This window comes from Anticarsia gemmatalis, chromosome 14, assembly GCF_050436995.1.
Source record: "Anticarsia gemmatalis isolate Benzon Research Colony breed Stoneville strain chromosome 14, ilAntGemm2 primary, whole genome shotgun sequence".
NCBI classification, from domain to species: domain Eukaryota; kingdom Metazoa; phylum Arthropoda; class Insecta; order Lepidoptera; family Erebidae; genus Anticarsia; species Anticarsia gemmatalis.
This window is the reverse complement of record NC_134758.1, coordinates 7,832,160-7,853,895: the sequence shown is the minus strand read 5'-3', so window position 1 is coordinate 7,853,895 and position 21,736 is coordinate 7,832,160. Positions and strand designations below refer to the sequence as shown.

General features: G+C 35.0%; 5 protein-coding genes across 6 annotated transcripts in view; 1 reads left to right on the top strand and 4 right to left on the bottom strand.

The window, feature by feature from the left end:
- Positions 1-6,831, bottom strand: part of p130CAS (Serine_rich_CAS and FAT-like_CAS_C domain-containing protein p130CAS) — a 53,110-nt gene extending 46,279 nt beyond the window's left edge. The window contains exon 1 of one of the 2 annotated variants that reach the window (XM_076122344.1): positions 6,668-6,831. In XM_076122344.1, coding sequence (XP_075978459.1) covers positions 6,668-6,721 — 54 coding nt within the window. In that variant the 5' untranslated portion in view covers positions 6,722-6,831. Of the gene's footprint in view, positions 1-4,149; positions 4,654-6,667 lie in introns of those variants that run through there. The other variant, XM_076122345.1, reaches the window with a different exon arrangement.
- A 1,948-nt stretch (positions 6,832-8,779) lies between these two features.
- Yeti (yeti) lies at positions 8,780-14,793 on the bottom strand. Its single transcript, XM_076123050.1, has 5 exons — positions 14,620-14,793; positions 11,301-11,360; positions 10,523-11,039; positions 9,323-9,506; positions 8,780-8,935 (listed from the first exon to the last, which is right to left on the bottom strand). Exons 3-5 carry the CDS (start codon positions 11,037-11,039, stop codon positions 8,842-8,844), a joined length of 795 nt encoding a protein of 264 aa, XP_075979165.1. The 5' UTR covers positions 11,301-11,360; positions 14,620-14,793; the 3' UTR covers positions 8,780-8,841.
- Ns2 (nucleostemin 2) lies at positions 12,353-14,565 on the bottom strand. The gene has a single exon (XM_076123049.1). It carries the CDS (start codon positions 14,443-14,445, stop codon positions 12,376-12,378), a length of 2,070 nt encoding a protein of 689 aa, XP_075979164.1. The 5' UTR covers positions 14,446-14,565; the 3' UTR covers positions 12,353-12,375.
- A 255-nt stretch (positions 14,794-15,048) lies between the features above and the next one.
- LOC142978558 (transmembrane protein 170A) lies at positions 15,049-17,554 on the top strand. Its single transcript, XM_076123051.1, has one exon. It carries the CDS (start codon positions 15,258-15,260, stop codon positions 15,654-15,656), a length of 399 nt encoding a protein of 132 aa, XP_075979166.1. The 5' UTR covers positions 15,049-15,257; the 3' UTR covers positions 15,657-17,554.
- A 146-nt stretch (positions 17,555-17,700) lies between these two features.
- On the bottom strand, positions 17,701-21,510 carry Cep135 (Centrosomal protein 135kDa). Its single transcript, XM_076123048.1, has 2 exons — positions 18,177-21,510; positions 17,701-18,069 (listed from the first exon to the last, which is right to left on the bottom strand). The coding sequence occupies exons 1-2, from the start codon at positions 21,303-21,305 to the stop codon at positions 17,926-17,928; spliced, it is 3,273 nt and encodes a 1,090-aa protein (XP_075979163.1). The 5' UTR covers positions 21,306-21,510; the 3' UTR covers positions 17,701-17,925.
- Between the last annotated feature and the right edge of the window lie 226 nt (positions 21,511-21,736).

Sequence of the window (21,736 nt, the reverse complement as noted above, 5' to 3'; positions counted from 1 at the left end):
AAAGTCACGCCCTGATCTCACTTGTTTTTTGTTTAACCACTCTTAGCCCAGCCTTTTACAGAATACAAACAAACAGTTTGCCACAATAAACACTGAAATATTTAACGAAAACTTTTTATTATCATCGTAAAGTTTTTACTTTAAACAACTGTAACTAGTTATCTGTTGTTGCTTATGTAACAGCGAATAAACCCAAAAAGTTAACCTTAATAGAGCTTATTGCTTAAAAATATATCCTGCGTCGTTCGTTTGTATCTTTATTCATATATTTAGCTAGATTTATCTGGGTTGGGATAATATAGTCTTTCTAGCCACCTACTAATATTATAAATGCGAAAGTTGGTGATGATGTATGTAATGTATGTACTATATGTACCTATGTGTGACACTCGTTCACGAAAAACCTACTGGACGAATTTTAAGGTTATTGATACGCGGATACTTTATAATCCAGATTAACACATAGGTTATTTTTTATTAGCTATTATCATGTGAAACCTTTTTTCTAGGACAAAATCGCGGACAGACGCTTTTATATGATAATATTAATAAGTTACTCAATATGTTTCTATTCTCTTTACAGTCGACGTAACTGTAACGTACGTATTTCTAACGTTCGGTTGGTTATATTTGAAACACCATTTCGTTAGCTACACGCTAGAGTTAGGTTGTATGTAAATAAGGTTTAGCCAGCTAACCTAGCCAGTGGCTGGCAAGCTTCCAAAAGCCGGACTGGTAGTAAAAACGTCTGGCAAAAACACTTTAGTTTTCCGACCCAAAAGTGAACTTAGTGCTTTACAGGGGCGCTTGTAACCACTAAAGGAGGGCCTTAAAATAATCATGTTTATGCTTTGCGTCAAATACTTAATTAAGTGGGTTTTTTGACTGCCCTGTCTGAGGTCTCGGGTTTGATGCCCGGATTTATATTCTTAAATGTATGGAACTATAATTTTTAAAGGCGAAACGTGGGTGTTTTTTATAGATACACCTCTGCATTATCCTAATATCTTATTTAACCCAAACAAGCGTGATATTATGCACTAGCTGACCCGCGCAACTTCGCTTGCGTCACGTAAGAGAGAATGGGAATTTTCCCCGTTTTTGTAACATTTTTCGTTACTACTCCGCTCCTAATGGTCGTAGCGTGATGATATATAGCCTATAGCCTTCCTCGATAAATGGGCTATCTAACAGTGAAAGATTTTTTCAAATCGGACCAGCAGTTCCTGAGATTAGTGCGTTCAAACAAACAAACAAACAAACTCTTCAGCTTTATAATATTAGTATAGATATATTTGTTATACTTGGATTTTTGCCGTTTTGCACTATACTAGCAGTCAAAAAAGTGAGAAAATTTCAAATAGTACCTTGTCTATCTGATTGTAGCTGACGGTACATAAAGGTAAGTCGTACAGATAAACGTCGCTTCGCAGAAGTCATGACTCACGTTAGAAGCACGCAAGTAGAACAAGAACTACGGACACTGAACTGCCATCAGAAAGACTTGTGACCTCATTGAAGTGTATTAATTGGTAAAGAGTAAAAACTTCAAATGGAATTGCCAGTTTCACAGTTTACGAAGAAGTGCCTGGTAACATATTTGCTACATAAAGTCATGACAGTTAATGTATGAAAACAAATTATTATCTGATACGATATCTGATTGTAACCTAAAAGTGTTGAAATCGGGCCTAGTTGGTTACTCTTTCTTTTAAGACACTGCATGTATACTTTTAAATATGGTTAGTTTTCAAAGGTTAGGACGAGAACTAAAATTAAAACAACTAAGAACTTAAAATAATGCAAGTATTTGCTGTCCTCGGTAAATGAAAAGCTCTACGAATCTCGTTTTTCTTTAAATTTAATGTCTAGTCTTAATAAGACTGAGCTTAGTTATTCAGAAAAAAGAGCCAATTAACATTTAAGTTTTGTTTTCTAACAAGAAACTCTTAACAAGTCTGTTGAACTGGATACAAACTAAAAAAATAAAAACTTACTTTGCAGAATAAATATTCTGTCAAAGTAATATCAAGCTACTTAGATATTATCGACTAATGTCGTCCCGTAACATGGCTGGGGCTTTCTTCGCCTGTTACCATGATTTAACAGTCTGTATTTATAAATAAATCAACCAGTTTTATGATCAACGATGAAAAAACAACGTCGCCATTTTTGCTATAAGTCCACATAAAGATTTTTTAATTACGGGTCGAGATTAGCGTTAGAGTAAAAACTAGATCGGCGATAAACTACCGTAAGGAGACGGCGACTCTATTTTTATTATTCTTAGTAATCCTATAACCAATACTAAGCAGTATACGACTGCCTTTGCCTATGTACTGTGGCTTTAAATAGAATTGATCGCGTTTCCAAGCACGGCAAGCACAGAAATGTGAAAATAATGTAAGAAACTAGCAAGCAACCTTGCACCCTGGCTGATGGATCAATACAGCCTTGAACTTTGCGCCGCACGAACCTGACGCAGCCATAGGATGTGGATTATAACACTAGCTTCCGTCTACAAGTCTGCCTCAACTAAATTATATACTTGGAGAAAAGAGAGCGTCGTTTAAAGGAGAGCAAGCGACAATTTCACAGCGTAACGCGTTGCTAATGTAATGTAAATAAAATAAAGAAGCTACTTAGTGTAAAAGCTTTAAGACTAAGTTACGTAACTTGGTAGTCATAACGATGTTAGTTCCGCTTCATAGTGCAAATTATTTATTGCAAACATGTGGTACAAATTTACAGCTTAAAGCACTTGAACAGCGAACTAATTACGATCAAGTCAAACAAAATGACGCGGTTTTTATCTAATGTCTAATGAAAAACATGTGTTAGAGTTGTTATTCTGTATCGTAAGGAATAAAAGCGGTCAATAGTCAAGTGTAATCGTAACCTAATGAGCCTTTCTGTACCACATTGATCCACCTTGTACCCAATTCTGCTAACTGTCACCAGCAAGTTTACGACCAAGTAGAAGAGACCGTTAGGACGCGCACATACTCGTTTTAATCTTCAATCATGTGTTTTTGTAATTTGCATAAAACATTAATAATATTCTAATTAGAGCAATTATTATAAAAGCGGGCCTTAAAAGCTCTTGGCTATATTTTCCGACCCAACTTTGGTCATATTATACAAGTTGCAAATTTTTAAAGTAAGTGAATAAAAATAATAAATATAAATTAATATGTAGAGTCGCAAAAGATATAAGTTCTGATTGTAATAAAATCTATTTTAACAAAATATTTTAATTGCACGAATTAGATAAAAGAACCTGTTATAGTTATAAAAAAAAGTCCTTGAATAAGTTTATCACATACGCTACTTGATTTGTCAATATACTAGAATAAACAAGTGATAATCTAGGTATTTAATCGATTAGGTACATCCTTAATTATTTTTAGATCAATTGATTTCTAGTCTAGACTGGTCCAGACACATCAATGTTCGTGCGTAAGCATGTGTTATTTCTGTGAACCATTAGAAGGGCTGATAGCGTCGCGGCGTCAGTGACAATCGTTCATCATGATCAGTCACCGTGTTTACTCACTACGCAACCGACCAGCCCTTATCAAACCTTATCACACAGAATTTACAATGTCGCAAGTCAACTCTTTAGCACTTTATCACAATTAATTACGTACCAATCGAATATTAGCGAATTTTATTATTAATGCGCAGGTACAAATATGGGACCATGAAATCATAATCAATATTGTTCATATCAAAACGATATGTTAATATTTTGTAAGTGCTTTAGATAAGCAATGTATTTATTTTACTCGCTTTATTTTTATCTACACGAAAAGTATATTTTGTTTCCTCATTACTTTAACATTGACGCGCCCCAAATTAGTTGCAACAATGTAAATTGTTAAACTAACACAGATGTGGAGCAAATTTAATAATCCTTTATTGAACTTACTTTTATAAGTTGTTCACATTCATAATAGAAGTGCGCTTGATTTTTTTTTCTAGCCAACTACCTTAAAAGAGGGTTGGTACTGTTTTAATATTCATGAATTGATGCACCATCTCTATCGACTCTACAAAAGTGTTAGTTCGATTATAGTCGATCTCATTCAATCGGCGCACGATCAGTTGCTGTGAGTGCGGTGGCACCGCGAGAAGACGAGGACTCACCTGCGTGGGGAGCACAGTCTCCCGGCCCAGGGGTATCGACATTTTGCTAGCGGCGCCGCCGGCCGCACCCCGGCGCCCGCCCGCGCGCCACCATCCACCGACCCGCCACAAGGGCCGTGCGCCCGCCCGCTGCCGGTCCCACCGACGCCGAGCACAAACAAGAAAAACACTTTCCCGATAACGCGAATTTCCACCAGTTTATTGGATTCCAGCACCGCAGCTCTTTCTATCCGAGATTATACCACACATCACCGATAAATCCTCGTTCGAACAGTACAGCATAACACTTATAAAAATAAAAAATTCGATGCATATGTATAATCAGAATACGGCAGTGTTAAAAAGCGCGATAAAATCCACACAGCGGACCGGCGCCCACCCTGTCAGGCGCGAGTGTGCGACTGGCGCGCCGCCACCGGCCGCCGCGCGCATCGCTCACGAGCGCGGCTCACCCCGCGCCGCTCGGCTCGGTACGCTCGCGCTCGCGCTTGTATGGGGTCGTGGCACAGCCTCCTTCATCTCGGTCGGTACGCTCAGAATCCTTACGGCTGATCACATGGACACGTGCCGCGGACACGGGCGTAGTGCGGTTATCGAGCGCGAGTACACATGCGCAGTGCGCACCACTATCACCGTCGTGGCTCATTCATTTGTACGGGTCTCGCCTCGAATAGCGCACACCTGAGCAAATATTATGGAACTGGACAACAATAGCTCCGTTGTTTCGAAACGTTCAATTACAGGAGCAGCGCAAGCAATTATAAAGCTCCATGCGTTTACTTAAAATTTTAATTAACATCGATCGGCGTTAAATTGCTGAACTCTACATGCGGTTCGCTAAAACAGTGCAATTATTGCATTAAAAATGCTTGTATTATGTATGCAACTTCGTTTCATGCCACTTGATCAGGCGTATGATAATAAATAAACATATTTTTCTCTAATAATGATATAAAGAAGTATCTCTCCTTAAACATCTACGACAGTCCACATTCACACCAGTAATCATTACACATGACACAAACATTGTCCAGCTATATTTTTCTTACATTCTAATTCCGAACAGGACATTGACGAGAAAAAGTTTTGCAAATAATTTGCAGCTTTTCTAATAAAGATACTCCTTTGGAAGGGTGCAAGGTGCAAGGAGCGGACAGACGTGGGCGCAGCTCGAGGCTGTATAGGTAATCGGCAGTTCGCCCACTTTTCCTTTCTACTGCGTTCACTGTTCCAGATTACGTCATTATTTATACTAGATATCGGTTTACTTGACTCCTCGAAGCTTGCAGCTCCGTGGGAGGTAGCTGAATAACTGCAGGATGCATTAACATTAAAATAACACCTAGCTGACAGGCTAAGTATTCATTAAATTAGGCAAAATATATAATGATAATATAATAATATATAATATAAAATATATATATCAAAAAACTACAACTGCCGACTGAGATCAGATTTTGAAGTTTCCATGAGGTTAAAGCTTAGAGAAACAAGTGAGATTAGGTACGTCGTTCGACATGGGAGATATCAAAATACTTGTCATATATCTGATCAGCCATCTTCCCCCGAATGCCTTCATATATTTTTTTATTTCAAGCAGATTAGGTAGTGCCATTATTAATTGTATATTGTAAATACAGGTAAATAAGCTAACGTTTATTTAAGTACTTAGTACAGCTGTGTGTTTAGGTGCACAGGTTTTACTAAATAACTTGTTCTTGTTCATTCATCTAGAATGGAGGTAAACTTCACAACAACCCGTTTTATCAGACTACTCGCGTCTAATGCCAGCATTCAGATTTCCTTGAATTATAGAGGAAATGGTGTCATCCGTAATCTTATTTGATGTATCCTCATGATGTAGGAAGTAGGGAAATGCATAGTCGTATATCTTATTTCTCGAGTAGGGTACCTGATTTATTTTATAGCAATGGTAATATCTTCCAATCATATTATGTTTTTACATAAAACAGGATAAGCTCTTGACGTGACTGATGTTAGTCAGTTTATGCAATGTGAAGATATATTACAAAGCTCTAAGTATAATCTAAACAGTTCCCAAATTACGCATAATTATCCTCCGCAAATTACTGTCGTCGTTACCTTGAGTTAATGAGAGTTGGGTTAATTACAGTAGATCATTTTAAATACGCAAATTGCAATCTCTCGTGAACGTTTGTGATCAGTCTAAGAGCATAAGCTTTATAAACTCTTTACAGAAAGCATTTCATGGTAATAGTAATACAACCAAGAGACCCGAATAAAACCTACCGTACTTACGTTACTGCCCACATTCTATTAACAGAAACGTAAAGCTAGGTAGTGGTACTCCTCCCAATATCAGCTAAAACAGTACTGTAAAATATTCAAATGCACTGAAATAAAGCCGAAACACGCACATGTCCATTCGAATAGTAATGTCATATTCGCAATTGCACAATAGCCAATAAATACCTAGTTGCTAATTTTATACACGTGCATGAATAATCTTAGTAAATGTCTACAGGTCAATATTTACCTGAACACCTTGCATTCCACCGTCGTACATCGTCCATCTCCCGTAAGTGGTCATTGTTCACTTCACATAAATTCTATCTTAACTCTTGCACTAGTTTCGTTTAACACGAAATGTAAGGCTATATTTGAAAGATGGTCATGAACACTGCACGGAGGCAAGCACGGTACTGATGCCGACTGCTATGTGACACTGTAGCCTCCACAAATAAACTGTTTAGTGCTTGATTAGCACAACGTGTGCAAATCGTTCGACGTCTCGAGCGACGGTCTCGTTCAAATTGAAATTGATTGTTCGCTCGAGAGCCACACTCATTGACGTGATTGAGTAGAATGGATGAAATGGTCCTTGTGCGCTAGTTTGTTACTATTAAGAAGCTATATTCGCAGTACATAATGCACCTCAATACAATTTATGATTGGTGTGAGAAGGCGGTGTCGTGTCACACATATTTTCACGTATTACATACTTACCTGTGTTTTGATTTCTGTTCTAATGTTTCATAATATAATAGTTTTACGTGCGTAGCTGACCATAAATACAATTACATATTTCATTGTGACCTACTAATCAATATCAAAATGTAACGTCTCTACATTTTACTCAATCATAAATTATAGCAGATCTTAGTATAAAAATCAGTTATAGTTACTAATTTGTATTATCAACAGTAACGTAATCATAAAAAGTTAATTATTCATGAAATAAAATATCAAAGCTATCAAATAACATCTGGCCTAGATCTAATGTGCATTTAACGAGAGTGGTCATTCTATGCAATCATCACTCAAACAACTAACTATCTTTATTAGAATGCACTGACCACAATCAACGCCAGAGCAATTAACAAACAAACAAGCAAATAACTACTTTGAGATATTTTACATATGTTTTAAACTTTCGCTACCTAGACTACAAGTAATGCGTAAGTAGTTTAGACAGTAACGTAGCTATTATACAAGCAATTATTCTAAATGTATTCTCAAACAGTAGATGACAGTGTATTTGCAAAGTAGAACTATGTTCCGACTTCTTAGTAGAGAACCTTGGCATATACTATTTATCGACATTATAATCAATAATTCTGTGTTTTCAAAATATAGTAGCTGTAACAAACAGGCCACTGTCAGCTGCATAAGCTTATGAGTGAATCATATCCTAAACTAGCTGACCCGCGCAACTTCGCTTGCGTCACATAAGGGAGAGCAGGTCATAATTTACCCCGGTTTTGTAACATTTTTTACTGGTCTTCTGCTCCTATTGGTCATAGCGTGATGATATATAGCCTATAGCTTTCCTCAATAAATAGGCTATCCAACAGTAATAATTATTATTCAATTCGCACCAGTGGTTCCTGAGATTAGCGCCTTCAAACAAACAATCAAACAAACTCTTTCGCTTTATAAACTTTTGTATACCTCTGCCACCCGCGAACGTTCCGTACAAGGCTTTTTACTAAGTTGTTAGACTATAATACTAAGTAGCAGCGTGATTTGAATACTTGTAGGTAAATATAGAGTCAGACGTCTTGTCAATATGTGAACAATGTGCGGTAAATCTATCAGTGTCTGTAGTGTACACCTGGGTTATTTACACGTAAGTCATATGTGTGGCCTTACCGACATTACTATATAAACAAAGACTTTATATATAGTTCCTTCGACGAATATTGTTTAAATACTGCAGCGCCAGTACGAATTTTTGATACTATAGTGTCACCTTCGCAACGAGGGTTTGATATTTGAAATGACTGGAAAAAAACACTTAGATATTTGTCTAGAACGCCAATCAATTTCCATAAAAAATCTTAGTATCTACTTGATGGAAATACGGTGTAGCGTCTTAGTTACGACCTTAATAAAGTTAGTTGAGGTTGAATGCATTGCAATTATTGAACCCAAATAGTCAGATGTTTTAAACTACACATAATATTTCGGCACTTTAATAACTTTTTAATGTCGTTTTGCGGTTTTTATAACTTTTACTGCGTATTGCCGATTCGCACAAACAAAATACTAAAGCTTGTATAGATTTAAATGAATTGTATTTATATGACTAGATTTAAGAAAATTTTATTTTGTGATATAATTGTTTGTACTATTAATAAAACGAGAGTTAAATGCTGAGAATCACTGAATTGTTTTATTACGATCAAGATTTATGTCATGTGTATTATATTATCGGTTGCTGCGGCGGTTCATTCGCAAATCTCTCTCAATCTCGTACTGGCGGACGTCAGAGCGTTCCAGGAAATCTCGCCGGTCCAAGTAACTGAAACCAAAGCATTGTTTTATGAAACACTAATATTTACTTTGATCTTTAATCGACTTTGTAGAGCACTGTAATTCTTTGATAACTATTGTACGCTGAAAGCTTTGATGGCAAAATTTTGTAATAAAATATTTGTCCTTAAGTAAAATAATGTGTTTTAGCAATTAGAGGAATTCGAACAAACTTATGGTCACCTTGAGGATATGACTGTCGAGGCTTTGAAAAAATTGGGCAATAAACACCCGAAACTGATTTAGGATAGTAATTGGTAACAGAATTTAATCAGATTATTTTTCATATTTTTGACACAACCTATATATTTTTTAGACTCGGAAGAACTTACATTCGGAACAAAACAAAAATATTTTGATTGTTTATAAAACTAACCCATTCTTTCCTTTGTTATGGCTCTCGATTTCTTCCTCAATGCCTTCGTCCTGTTTGTAGGTAGACCAGTCGAGTTTGGACTTCTCCAGTGTAGACAGCTTGTTCTTTTTGTTCAATTGGCCAAGAACACTGGACAGCCCGACTGCACCGCCCGGCCGACTGCGCGAGGATCCCTCAGATGAACCTGTAAGAAACAAATCACCAATTAAAAAATACAACAATAATGTATCGAAGATAGTTGCGGCAAAATACAATTTGCAAGATATAATACCCTAATCTCAATACTAAGAGGCTGCTTCTATAAAATTGAAATACCATATCACTACATAGTATAAAACAAAGTCGCCCATTTTGTCTGTAGTCCCTTCGTATGCATAAAACTTTAAAACTACGCAACGGATTTTGATGCGGTTTTCACTAATAGAAAGAGTATTTTCTCCGACAGGTTTTTATATATAATTGAAATACATTGAAACTATATTAGCTGAGTTATAGCGATTTATGTCCAAGAAGTCAGAAAAAAAAATCTAATTGAAGATTGCATTTGTGCGTGCGCCCCTTATACCATTGGATACAAGTAAGAACAATGTATAGCAAAAACATTGGTCTTTATTAGTTCTACAAAAAAGTCCGCGATGACATATATCCAGCTTTTTTATTTAAGTCACAAAAACTACTTTTCTGTATTAAAAAAACATTTAATTCGTTGGGTGATGTTTAACTGGTGATATAACCAATAATACATATATCCTTATCAAAATAAGTAAGTTCATCATCACGAGCATTTAATTTAGATTATTTTTGCAGTTTACAGTGTGTTATTTAGACATATAGTTTAGGAGATATCACGATATTAGTATTGCGGCACGGTACGGGCCGGCCGCGGCGGCGGGGGCAGTAATATTTTAAACGCGGTTAAGGGAAAGAGAAGTTATTGTGAATTGAAAATTAGTATCCAATATGTGTTGGTGCGTTGACTGTATTTGTCGAAGTAGCGGGATACACGCAAACGAAGTTGCGCGGGTCAGCTAGTATTATATAAAATCGATGTGCATAAATTCTAATGTATTTTGGTTTGGCAACGTTCTAGTGACATTGTTGCCAAAAAGGCATTAGACGCGACTATATTGGAAGGCACGTTTCAAATATAAAGAAAATATATGGCTTTGAAATTTGTTTCAAAACGTGGTCCGTACATACCTGTCGCAGGACTTTCAGCTGTCTTTATCTTTTCCTTAATCTTGTTATTTTCTACTACAATAGTTTCACCAGCGAATTCAAAGATTCTTTGTTCTCTTGCTTTATTATCGTCAGCTGGCGTTTGTTTTTTAGGGGGATCGGCCTTAACAGCTACGGGTTTGGAGGGCTCTACAGTAGCAGTAGTCTGTTTTGCCGCAGGTTTAGGTTTTGTATCAGTTCCTTCTAGAAACTTAGCCCATAAGTCGTCTTCTTTTTTCTTCTCTTCTTCAGGGTTGAGTGGAGCTTGGATTTCTTCTGGTTGTTCCTCGGGAGACTCGGACCGTATTTCTGTGACACCATTTCTAGTTTTCCGTTTCTTTTTGCCTTTACTTTCTTGTTCCACTTTTCGCTTCTTAACTTTAAGCTCTACTTCTTTTTCGTACTGCTGGTCAGTCTCCTCGTTAGCAGACTCTTCTTCTGACAACTGCTCGGGTTCTCCCGGCACGTAGTCATCATCGCTCTCGCTGCCTGACGACATCTATAAAACAGAAAATTCACTGAGCACAAGATAAATTGGTTGATCACCAAAATAAATTGATCAATTAAAACTTAATAATAAATTATTGGATCGGACACAGAAGATATATTGCGATTGCGACTGATTCAAGTAAGTGTTAATCGATCTGGCCGTTTTCACGGTCACCTATTGTGGTCGCTGCCGACCTACTTTAGTGCATGTGGATGGAAAGGAAATACAACATACAAAAAATAGCTACAATATTGTGAAATGTCTATTTACCTTAGAAATGCCTTGAAAGTCTTTGTAAAACTATTTTCACCCGTATATCGGTGGCTTAATCTGTAAAAAAAATCATTGACTATCAGACAACAGGAATACACATATACGATCACGAAATACTGCTAGTTCCTGATGGCAATAAAAATTTCCTAGCACCATATTTAGTCTCATCCGTTAGTTTCGAATTTACAAATACTGCTTCAAATCTCTGCTATTCAATATTAGCTATCATTTTAACGTCAGTTCATTTTAGCCCCAATGTGAGTTATGAGTCGGTGGAGCACTTAACGGTCGGGATTCGAACCCACAACTCCTCGATAGCAAGCCCAATTCCACGATTGTGCTACCGTTGCTTCTTAATATCTGCTAACAAACACCTGTTTGTATAAGGGGACAAGTCAAAACACTACCGCTATACCGGTAAGAATCCCATTTAGCTGCTGTAACTTGCTAAATGGTGCACTATTTTCTTTCATTCACACTTCTAAGGCCAGTGCAAGTGAGTGTACTTGTAAGTTTGCGTTAAACATTTTCTCTTGAACTGAATGGAGTCCACAGTTATCAATGAAGTGTTTGTTTTGGGTGATATACGGAAGACAAATTGCCATGCTTTCGTGTGAAAGGCATAAATAGGTAAGAAATTTGTTCTCGTAGCACTAATTTTGCGCGTCTAACAGACGTGACCTTTTGATACTTTATTGTATTTATCTCCTACAAATTAGTAAGTATTTTTATGATGATATTCACACCTAATTGAGCTCAGCCCCGCCGGATATTAATCTATATAAAAATCAAATTGAAATGACTACCTATTTTTTAATAATTGTGTCATAAAAGCAATTTTGTTGTAATATTTAACTAAATCAATTAAAGCAATCATAATCATAATTGCATTTACTGACTATATAAAACTGCATACTAAAATTTATTATTCTCAATACCAATTATGTAGAGAGATCAAGGCAAAATATATCAGAACATCTGCCAAAATATTTTTCTTTAGTAATGAAAAAAATAATGACTTATTGATGTATGAAAATAAAAGAATGATATAAAAATATAATATTTAATAATTTCAAACAGGTTTCTTATTTCTATTCCTGTTTTTGACATTGGATACTTCGTAGAAGTTGCTTCCTGTTTTAGTGCGTTTCTGTGCTCTTTCAATGGCCCTTCTTTTCTTAGCTGTTAGTTTCTTTTCACCATCGCCCTTGCGTTTCTTGGCACCTTGTCCCACTTCTTCTACCATAAATTCACCACTGGCAGCCTCAAGCTTCTTTCGCTTAAGTTCCTTTACAGTCTCTGCGTCATTAGTCAAGTGGTCCTCCACATCACTGCAATGGTTTTCATCTTCACTATAAAAGTCACTGATATCTGAAGAGTCTGGGTCCTCCTCTGCATTCTCTTCATTAACACTTTTAGAGTCATCATTTTCTGTTTTGTCATCATTTTCTGTTTTGTCATCATCAATTCCTTCAAGTTCTTTTGGAATAGTCATCTTCTCAAGTGGTTTTCTATCTTCATCATTATCAAATTGCAGCCCAACTCTAATTTTAGCAAAATCTTGGGCAACAATGAGCTTGTTAATGTATATTGGTTTGTCAGCTTGGCTATCTTTATCTTTGTCGGTGTCAGATGTTGCCTCTTCAGCAGCATCATCTTTCTTCTCAGCATCTTTGGCTGGTTCTGCTTCATTAGTGGGTTCCTCAGTTTGTTGTTTTGATAGAGGGATTTCAAAACCTTCAGGTGCTACATAAAATGGTAGTTTTCCTCTCTGCCAGTCATTGAGAACCATCTTTGCAACTGAACTAACATCTGGCTCTCCTTTCTTTAACAGCTTTCCAGTACGAGCTGCAAGTTTCTCTAAGAACTCCGTGGCAGTGTCCCAAGCATCAACCTTGTATGTTTTAACTAGATATTCTTTACGGACTCTTTTAATCACCTCTTCTATGTAATCCTCAGGATTTTGAACTAGTTCAACTCTGACTACTCCTTTAAGAACCTTCTCTGTGTCTGTTTCAGCAGATGGATACACAATACCAGGACAATCAATAAGGAATATTCTTCTCATCAGGGTAATGTATTGCCATACTTTAGTTTCACCAGCAATTGGTGCAACCTTACATACTTTCTTGGATCGTAGAGTGTTGATTACAGATGACTTTCCTACATTTGGATATCCAATCAATCCAACACTAATCTGTTTCTTATCAATGTGAAGTTTCGCAAACTGACGCAATAGATTAATCAATGAACCTTTACCAAAAGGATGTGTCATTGATGCATGGAAAGCAATTGTTGGATATTCAGCACTTAGAATAGCCACCCAGCGCTGAGTTACCCAGTTTGGTACCAAGTCTACTTTATTTAAAATAAATATTAGATGTTTGTGCCTTTTTTCATCCTTAAGGAACTTTTCTACATAAGGACATCTAGTACCCATTGGATCTCTAGCGTCCAACACTTGCAATAGAACATCAGATGAATCAATGACTTTATACAATTCATTCCAGATTCTCTTACTCATGCCAGCTCCAAACACCCAGTCTCTCTGTCCCTCTTTAACACCAGTATCTTCTCGAACTCTGTCAATGTCTTTACTCTCATCATAATTTTCAATATTCTCCTCAACTGCTTTAGACATAGAGTCTAGATCACTAAACTTCAGATTTACTCTCTTTCTTTGTTTCTTAGGACCAAATGTTTTGTCAAATCCTTCTGTGTCTAGTAAGTGAACTCTTGCGTTTTTAGCCCTTTCATTGAGCAAAGTAATTGGTAAATTGGTAGGTTTCATAATAACTTGGTAGGGGTTTTTGACTGCAGCTCCAAATTCATCTTGGAACTTTTGAAGTGCATTTTGTGAAATAACTCGTGAGTTTCCGAACCATTTTTGGTTAGGTTCAACGCGAGCCTGAGTACCTGAAGGTAACCAACCTTGGAAAGGAGCTGGGGTCAAAATTTTACCAGTTTTGTCGCGTTTGGCTTTAAAGTTTCTGTACATCTGCAGCCTTTTGATGGTTCCTTTGGTCCTAGGTTTTGCAACTCCTTTTAATCCTTCTGTAGGTCGATCTGGGTTCATGGAATGTGCTCCTTTGTTGAACCCCTGTTTTCGGGGAGCCCCCGGCGCGGACCGCACTTTTCCCATTGTGAATGATTAATGAACCACTGTTAAATGTAAATAATAAATAAACTTTACACAAATCACGCGGGCCACGCACAAAATTTAGGTTATCAATGCTCGCAGAAAATTACGCATCTGTCAAATGACTTCACCCTAACTTCAGGCATGTACAATCCATACTATATTTTTAATACTTACGGAATATATGGCACAGCGTAACACAAACTAAGTGCTAGTATTAGTAACGGAATAATATCTGTTAGTCCACTAGCTTTTACATACGATAGTTTTATATGTTTTTGAAATACATTATAAAAACAATTCTCACAATATCACTTCCATATGTCACTAACTTCACAGTTAACAATAACATTTCGTTCATCATCATTCAGGCAGGCAGCATCAAACTTCGTCCTAGTCAAATTTTAGTGTATGGCAATATTTATTACCTAACGATTTCAACATACATTTTAAATCGTAAGAACTTAAAATACAGCTACCTAAATCTCATGTACCTACATGTTCATAATACTGTGTAATACTACCATCGTTAACTAAATTTATTTTATCCTTTTAAGTAAGTACTTTTAACGAGAATATCTTTGATTGAAAGAAAATCCTTAAAAATATTATTGACAGATTGAGCTTGGATTAATGTCAAACTAAACAAAATGTCACCAATTACAGCGACGATTTTTATCAAAACAATCGAATTTGCTGTACTTTAACTTTTCATTAATTCTTACTCAAGTTCAAAATACGTTGTGTTGTGTCGTAAAGTTTTACCATAATAAAACTACCCCGATGCCTGTGAGCCCTAGACACCGACAGACAACATGTATGACATGTTGTCCGAGTTCCGAGTATCAGAATTTGATTCATTCGTAGATATTTTGAAGTTGACTCCAGGTGATCCTTTAGATACGTTTGGTGAGATGTGGTATCCTGTGTTTCTGTGGTCTTTGTTCTCATCAGTGTTTGTGCATACTTGTGCGGCTCTAGTCGCCTTCGGAACTTTAAGGAAACATAAATATGGCAAGTTCTTTCCTGTGTTATTGATTGTGATGGGTGTTGTGAGTCCAGTGACTTCAGGCGTTGCCACCAGCGCCGCCGTCGCGTTCATATACCGAGCCGCTAACTTAACAATGCCGCCGATACATGCTATGATATGGGGCATTGGACAAACAGTGCTGGGAGCTGGTATGGGCTTCACTAGAATTTTGGCCACATTGTAATGAAAATATTTATTACTAGCCAATTACATGCAGTGTGTATTTGTGAAGGATATACCTATAATCAAAAAATTCTGAGTCAATTAACATAGATTTATTGTAATGGGATGTAGTGTAAGGAAAGGTGCTGATATTGATTGCATTGTTTCCCTAATTATAGTAAAACTTAAATGTTACTGTCCTCTGAATAGTAAATACTCACTAGATATCTACTCTACTTGCTGTAAATACATACTCCTCATGTGTAGCGGCATATAATACACAATGTGCTTAATTTTTGTATCTAAACTAGTTCTTTCACTGTATTGTATAAAGAAATAATGAAAATGTAATGGTGTAGAATGAATAATATATAATGAAATGTATTTATCAATTGAAATTATGATATTGTTTTAAATTGTAAATATGTGCCTATCTATAAAATATAATGACTGATATTTCACAAAATCATACAGCTAGTATTAGTTTTTCTACTTAAAAAAATTAAATCATGACTGTCAAGAAATCCTGTCAATAATCTATCCAATTTACTTTACTATATAGTATAGGAAAGCCAAGGACTAATCTATAGAACAATATTGTAACATAAATCTAATCTTTCAAACTTTCATTCTAAAATTCATTGAATCCAGCTTTCATAAACATAATAATAATATGTAAAGGAACATTAGGTTACTGGTATTCTATTAATTGTGTAGTACACACAGTGATTATTTGTAAATAAATAAATACTTGTAGCTAGCATCAGCTTAGATAAGAAAAACTCAACACAGTTGAGACATGGATAATGTGAATGTGATAATATCTAAAATTGGTGTTTCACACCTAACTCTTATCATTTCTTTTGCTAACACAAAAGCATTCCATGTACAAATTGTATCTAAAAACTATTTTTAGCAATGATATCACTAAATTAAAAATGCTTATAATGAAATGTATATTTTTTGACATTGTTGCTCATAATTTGCTTGATGTGAGACTTATTAGGCCCACCGAGAATTAATAATGTTTTGTTTTCCATTACAGTGAATGTAACTAATAGTAATTTGTGTTTATTTGTATTCCTTAGATACTGCACAAATATTTGTACTGTTTTTATAGTTGACTGTCGTCAATATATTATTATGTATGAATATTTACCCCAAAATAGAGTTTTAGTTGATAGAAATGTAATATTGAAGGTATGGTTATGTTATTATTCTGGTTAGGTGCAATTCCACTCATTATTTGTACTTACACAACATGTACATAATATCTATGTTTACCATAATATATCTGTTATGTCATTCTGGGTTTAAAGGCACATGTGTTAATCACAATCATTTATTAAATATTTTTTATGGGTATTGGACATAGGAATGGTTATTAAAAATTTTGATTTTATAATTTGACAAACAATTTATTCATTAATATATTATTATTTTGGGTACCTATATCAAGTATTACCACATTGAATTATGATAAAATGTATAAATATATGTATTGGTGATATGTAAGGCACTGCAGAACACTTATTTGTGTTGTGGGTTTTGTTGTAAGTCCTTGTATTCATAGTTTGTATAAGTGGACTACTCTTGTAATAACTATGATGGATTGAACAACTATTTTGTGAACAAATTTATGAGATCTCTAGATATGATATTCCTTATAATATCTTTATGAAAGGGAAGTTCAATCTATCATGATACAAGACCTGTAACAGATTATTTTTACTGCTTTGTTGTTGCATACTAAATATAAATAAATTGTACAATAAAGTTATCACAATGTGCTGTAGGTGCGGAATTATTTAATTATGTGAAGCTAGGGTGATTCTGTTGTAAATAGATGTATTGTAGAGGAAAGCTCATTTTCCACACTCGAAAGTTTATCCAAAGAACAATAAACATTTTGGATACCTACTCATTTTTTTAATCAAGTATTCCCTCTGTTTCTTATTATTTCTAAAACATGAGAATGACCAAGTTTTTATCATTTTAAGTGAATCTTGAAATAATGAGAACTTCAACACAATAAAAGATATTATTCATAAATATGGTGACATTATATTATGCATTTTAAATTACAATACATTATACAGGCAAACAAGTGTTTGTAGAACAATTCATATCCTTCCTAATAAGGCATTTATACAACATCAATTGAAATATTTTAAAAGTTAACATGATAAGTTATAATACATTGAACACAAGATAATAGTATAGTTTTAACCCTGTATTGGTCATGTCCTTAATATTGAATTAAATTCAAAGGACAGTAGAAATATTGCTTCTCATATAGTACCACTGTGTGTATAACTTGTATAACTTTTATGAGCTCTGTGGTATAGAGAACTGTCATCGTCTTCCTCATGACTCGCCTCGTGAATCTCCTCTAAAGTAAGAGGCAGAACAAAATCTGGATTTGTCAATGTTTCCTGAAATTAATATCAAATAAAAATTATGAACATAAACGGATGATAGGAAAAAATATGAGCCAAAACCCACCCACCATGCAGCAATATTTCTATACATAATTACATACCTCATGAATTTCTCTCCTACTCAGTCTACTAATACTTTCTTGTAAAGATTTAGTTTCCGAGGTAGCATCTTGCAAAGCTAGTTTGAGTTCAACAATTTCTTTTCTAGCATTTGATAAAAGTTTTTCTGTAGTTGCCAAGTTTTCCTTCATCTCATCTTTTTCCACTTCCAACTTTGCTTTGCAATTAGACAGACATTTAATTCTGTTCTCATATAGTTTAATCTCTGAATCAACATCATTAATCCCCCGCATGGTGTTTGTGTGCTCAGATTGTATATTGTTACACATTTGTTTCAAATATGAAATATTTTGTTCAAGTATAACCTTTTCTTCTGTCATAAGTTTGACTTCACTTTCTAATGCACTTATTTTACATGTCATAGATGCAATACGTGAAGCTTGAGTCTCAATTATATTTTCTTTATCAATTAACTTTTCTTCTAAACTTTGTATCTTTGTGACATATGTTTGCAACTGTAGTGATTTGGAAGCTGATTCACTTTCTAAAGAGTGATTGGTATTCTCTAAAATATTAGCTTCCACTGATAAACTTGCAAAATGTTCTAGCATGTCAGACCTCTCAGCTTCTTTCTGTGAGAGCAACTCTTCAATTCTTCTTATTTCTGCTACATAATGTTGCAATTGTTGTTTCAAAGTATCTACTTCTTTTCTTGACTTGTCAAATTCAATCCTTGTAACTTTCAATGTTCCATTGGCATCAGCTAAGCTGTTTTGCAAATGTTTGTTTTCTATAATAGCAGAATCTAGCTGCTGGGTAAGTCTCAAAATCTCACCATTCAGGAAAGCTATCTGAGTTTCATGATCTGCCAATTTGTGTTCAGTTACTTTATTAACAGTCAATTTTCTCTTCAGATCTGAAATTTCATTTTCCAGTTTACTCATGTCATATGATTGAGATTTTAGTTTTTGTTCTAACATGCTAATATTCTCAGTCTTATTGTCTAGTTCTATTACTAATTTATCCCTTTCTTGATCAACTTTCCTGATATTATCAACCAAATTGGATTTGTCATTTCTTAAAGTAGCAATTTCAGATTGCAGTTCTTTACATTTTCTTTCTAAAGAATCTATAGTATCTTTAGAGAGGCTGAATTTCTTTTGAACACCTAATAATTCATTTTGCATCTCAGTACTGCTCCTTTCAGTCTCTATTTGTATATTCTTAATTTGACTTGCAAAAGTTTTCTCTCTGATAACATCTGATTGCATTTTCTTTAATTGTTCCCTCAAGAAGTTACACTCTTCCTTCAAATGTTCTGTAGAAGCCTTTCCATTTCTATTAGTCATTTTGTATGAACAATTTTCCTCTTCTAAATGCTCAATTTCTTTTTGTTTGAATATCACATCTCTTTTTAACTTTTCTGACATCTCTAAAGCTTCTTTGTATCTTTGATTATATTCATGCTTATCTTTCTTCAATAATTGTATTTCATTTGTTAGTTCATTTATTTTATCTTTAAGTTTCTGAACATCATTTTTATTGTAATCACCTCTGTCATAGTGTCTTACTGAATTTATATTTTTGTACTGACTTAGCCTCTGGCTAAGAGCTATATTTTCTTTTGATAGTTCTGCATTCTCCATGTTTAATTGACTGATTACATCTTTGTAATTCTGTTTATTGCCCTCCTGACAGTAGCTTGTTTTCATTTTTAGTTCATCATTTTCTTTCTTCAACATTAACAATTTCTGTTCACTGTCACAAAGCCTGGTGTGTAGATCCCTTACAAATGCATTTTCATTTGATGTTTTCGATTTAGGACTATCCCTATCTTTGCATTTGGACATATGCCTATTAAAACTGTTCATTATTTCAGCCATTTTTTCTTGAACACTCATCATGTGTGTTTCATATTTCTTTCTCTCTTCTTCTAATAAATTTTGTAATTCAGATTTTGTGGGATACTTTAGTTTATCTCTAGAGACTCCAAAATCATCACCAACTTCAAATGGTTTACTCATTTGAGAGAGAGTTAAAATTTTATCCTGTAAACTTTTATTCAGATCAACCAGATCTTTGATTTCTTTATGTAAAGCATCATTTTCTTTTAGGGCAGCCGTTAATGAATCTTGCAACTTATTAGTTTGTGGTGAACTTGACTTTGATTCACGATTTGAAAGCTGTCTTTCTAATTCAGAATTTTTCATTATCAGCCCTTCAATTCTGGTTTGTAAAAAATTTACTTCATTGGTCATTCCAGCTAATCTTTTATTACAATCTTCTTCTACTTTTAAAGCTAATGTATCAACTTTTTGTAATTCATTTTGTAAGTTCTTGTTCTTATCTGCAAGATTCAATGCTCTGAGCATGGCTTCATGTTGTTTTTCTAATCCTTTCTCTAGCTCTTTTTTTAAGACATCATTTGCTGTCTCCAGTTCATGTATTTCTTTCATCAACTTCTGAACCCTATCACTAGTAGTAATATTGCAACAATCTTTAGCAATAGCTGTTAGAGGCCTACCACCTTCCAACAACATATTGAGGCGAATAATCTCATTATCTCGGTGCTCAATCTGACTTTTAAGAAGCACAATTTCATCACAATAGGCTTCATTCTTCTCTTCTATTGCGTAAATTTTATTCATTAATTCAGTTATATTTTTTTCATCAACTGTTTTTTTTCTTTCATGGCATACACAAATTTTGTTCACATTGTTACCAGCTCCATCATTCCTTCTACTTTTATTACGGGAACTTAAAGTTTCAGTGCACAATCCTCTCAGGCTCAGATCTCTTATATCGTGTTGTAGTTTACTTATAGTGGTATCTTTCTTTACAAGTTCTTCAGACAAAGATTTGATCTTTCTCCTCGATTCTTTAGACATTTTGAGATTCTCCTCTCGTAATTGCATTATTTCCTTATGAAGTTTATTGTTTTCTTGTATTAACTTAGCATTATCACATTTATAAGGCTCTGCTTCCATCATTAAAGAATCGCGCTGCATCAAAGCTTCTTTCGATAGATCCATATAATGTTGCAAACTGCGAGTGGTTTGCAGGAGATCTGCTAACACACATTCTACCAAAGGTACTGCTTCTACAGGTAAAGTGTTATTATAACCAAGATCTTCAAGCTTACGCTTTAAAGTAAAATACGGTTCACCCATGTTGCAAACTGATATCTGTTACTTATTTAAACGATACTGATTATTATTCCATTCCACCAACAAATCACATATCCAAAGTTGATTTAACTGAGTAACCATACCACAATATAACTATTTATTCCAAATTCCAACTTCAATGCAGTTTGTTTGTATTTCGTTGATTTGATTTGTTTTGTTGACGTAAAAATCGTGAATTCGTTAATGTTGCCAGCTTGATCAGCTACGAGTACGCTCCGTCTTCAGATAAAATGATAAATGAATAGAAAAGACAGTTGTTCAGTATAGTTAGGTACCTTTTAGGTACTAATCATAAATATAATGCATCAACATAAGGAAGTGTAACTTATCTTCCTTGTATTAAGTTTTACAGAGGTTAATGCTTTATGCAAAAAAATATTCAGTGAAACTTTGCACCGTTTCCGAACGCAAGC

What these genes read in the sequence shown, in the direction of transcription:
- Yeti (XM_076123050.1), bottom strand. Translation starts at nt 11,039, where the DNA reads ATGTCGTCAGGCAGCGAGAGCGATGATGACTACGTGCCGGGAGAACCC. An exon ending in AGCTGAAAGTCCTGCGACAG is followed by an intron (nt 9,507 to 10,522) that starts GTATGTACGGAC and finishes TGTTTCTTACAG; the next exon opens with GTTCATCTGAGGGATCCTCG. An exon ending in CATAACAAAGGAAAGAATGG is followed by an intron (nt 8,936 to 9,322) that starts GTTAGTTTTATA and finishes CTTTGGTTTCAG; the next exon opens with TTACTTGGACCGGCGAGATT.
- Ns2 (XM_076123049.1), bottom strand. Translation starts at nt 14,445, where the DNA reads ATGGGAAAAGTGCGGTCCGCGCCGGGGGCTCCCCGAAAACAGGGGTTC.
- LOC142978558 (XM_076123051.1), top strand. Translation starts at nt 15,258, where the DNA reads ATGTATGACATGTTGTCCGAGTTCCGAGTATCAGAATTTGATTCATTC.
- Cep135 (XM_076123048.1), bottom strand. Translation starts at nt 21,305, where the DNA reads ATGGGTGAACCGTATTTTACTTTAAAGCGTAAGCTTGAAGATCTTGGT. An exon ending in GTAGGAGAGAAATTCATGAG is followed by an intron (nt 18,070 to 18,176) that starts GTATGTAATTAT and finishes TATTAATTTCAG; the next exon opens with GAAACATTGACAAATCCAGA.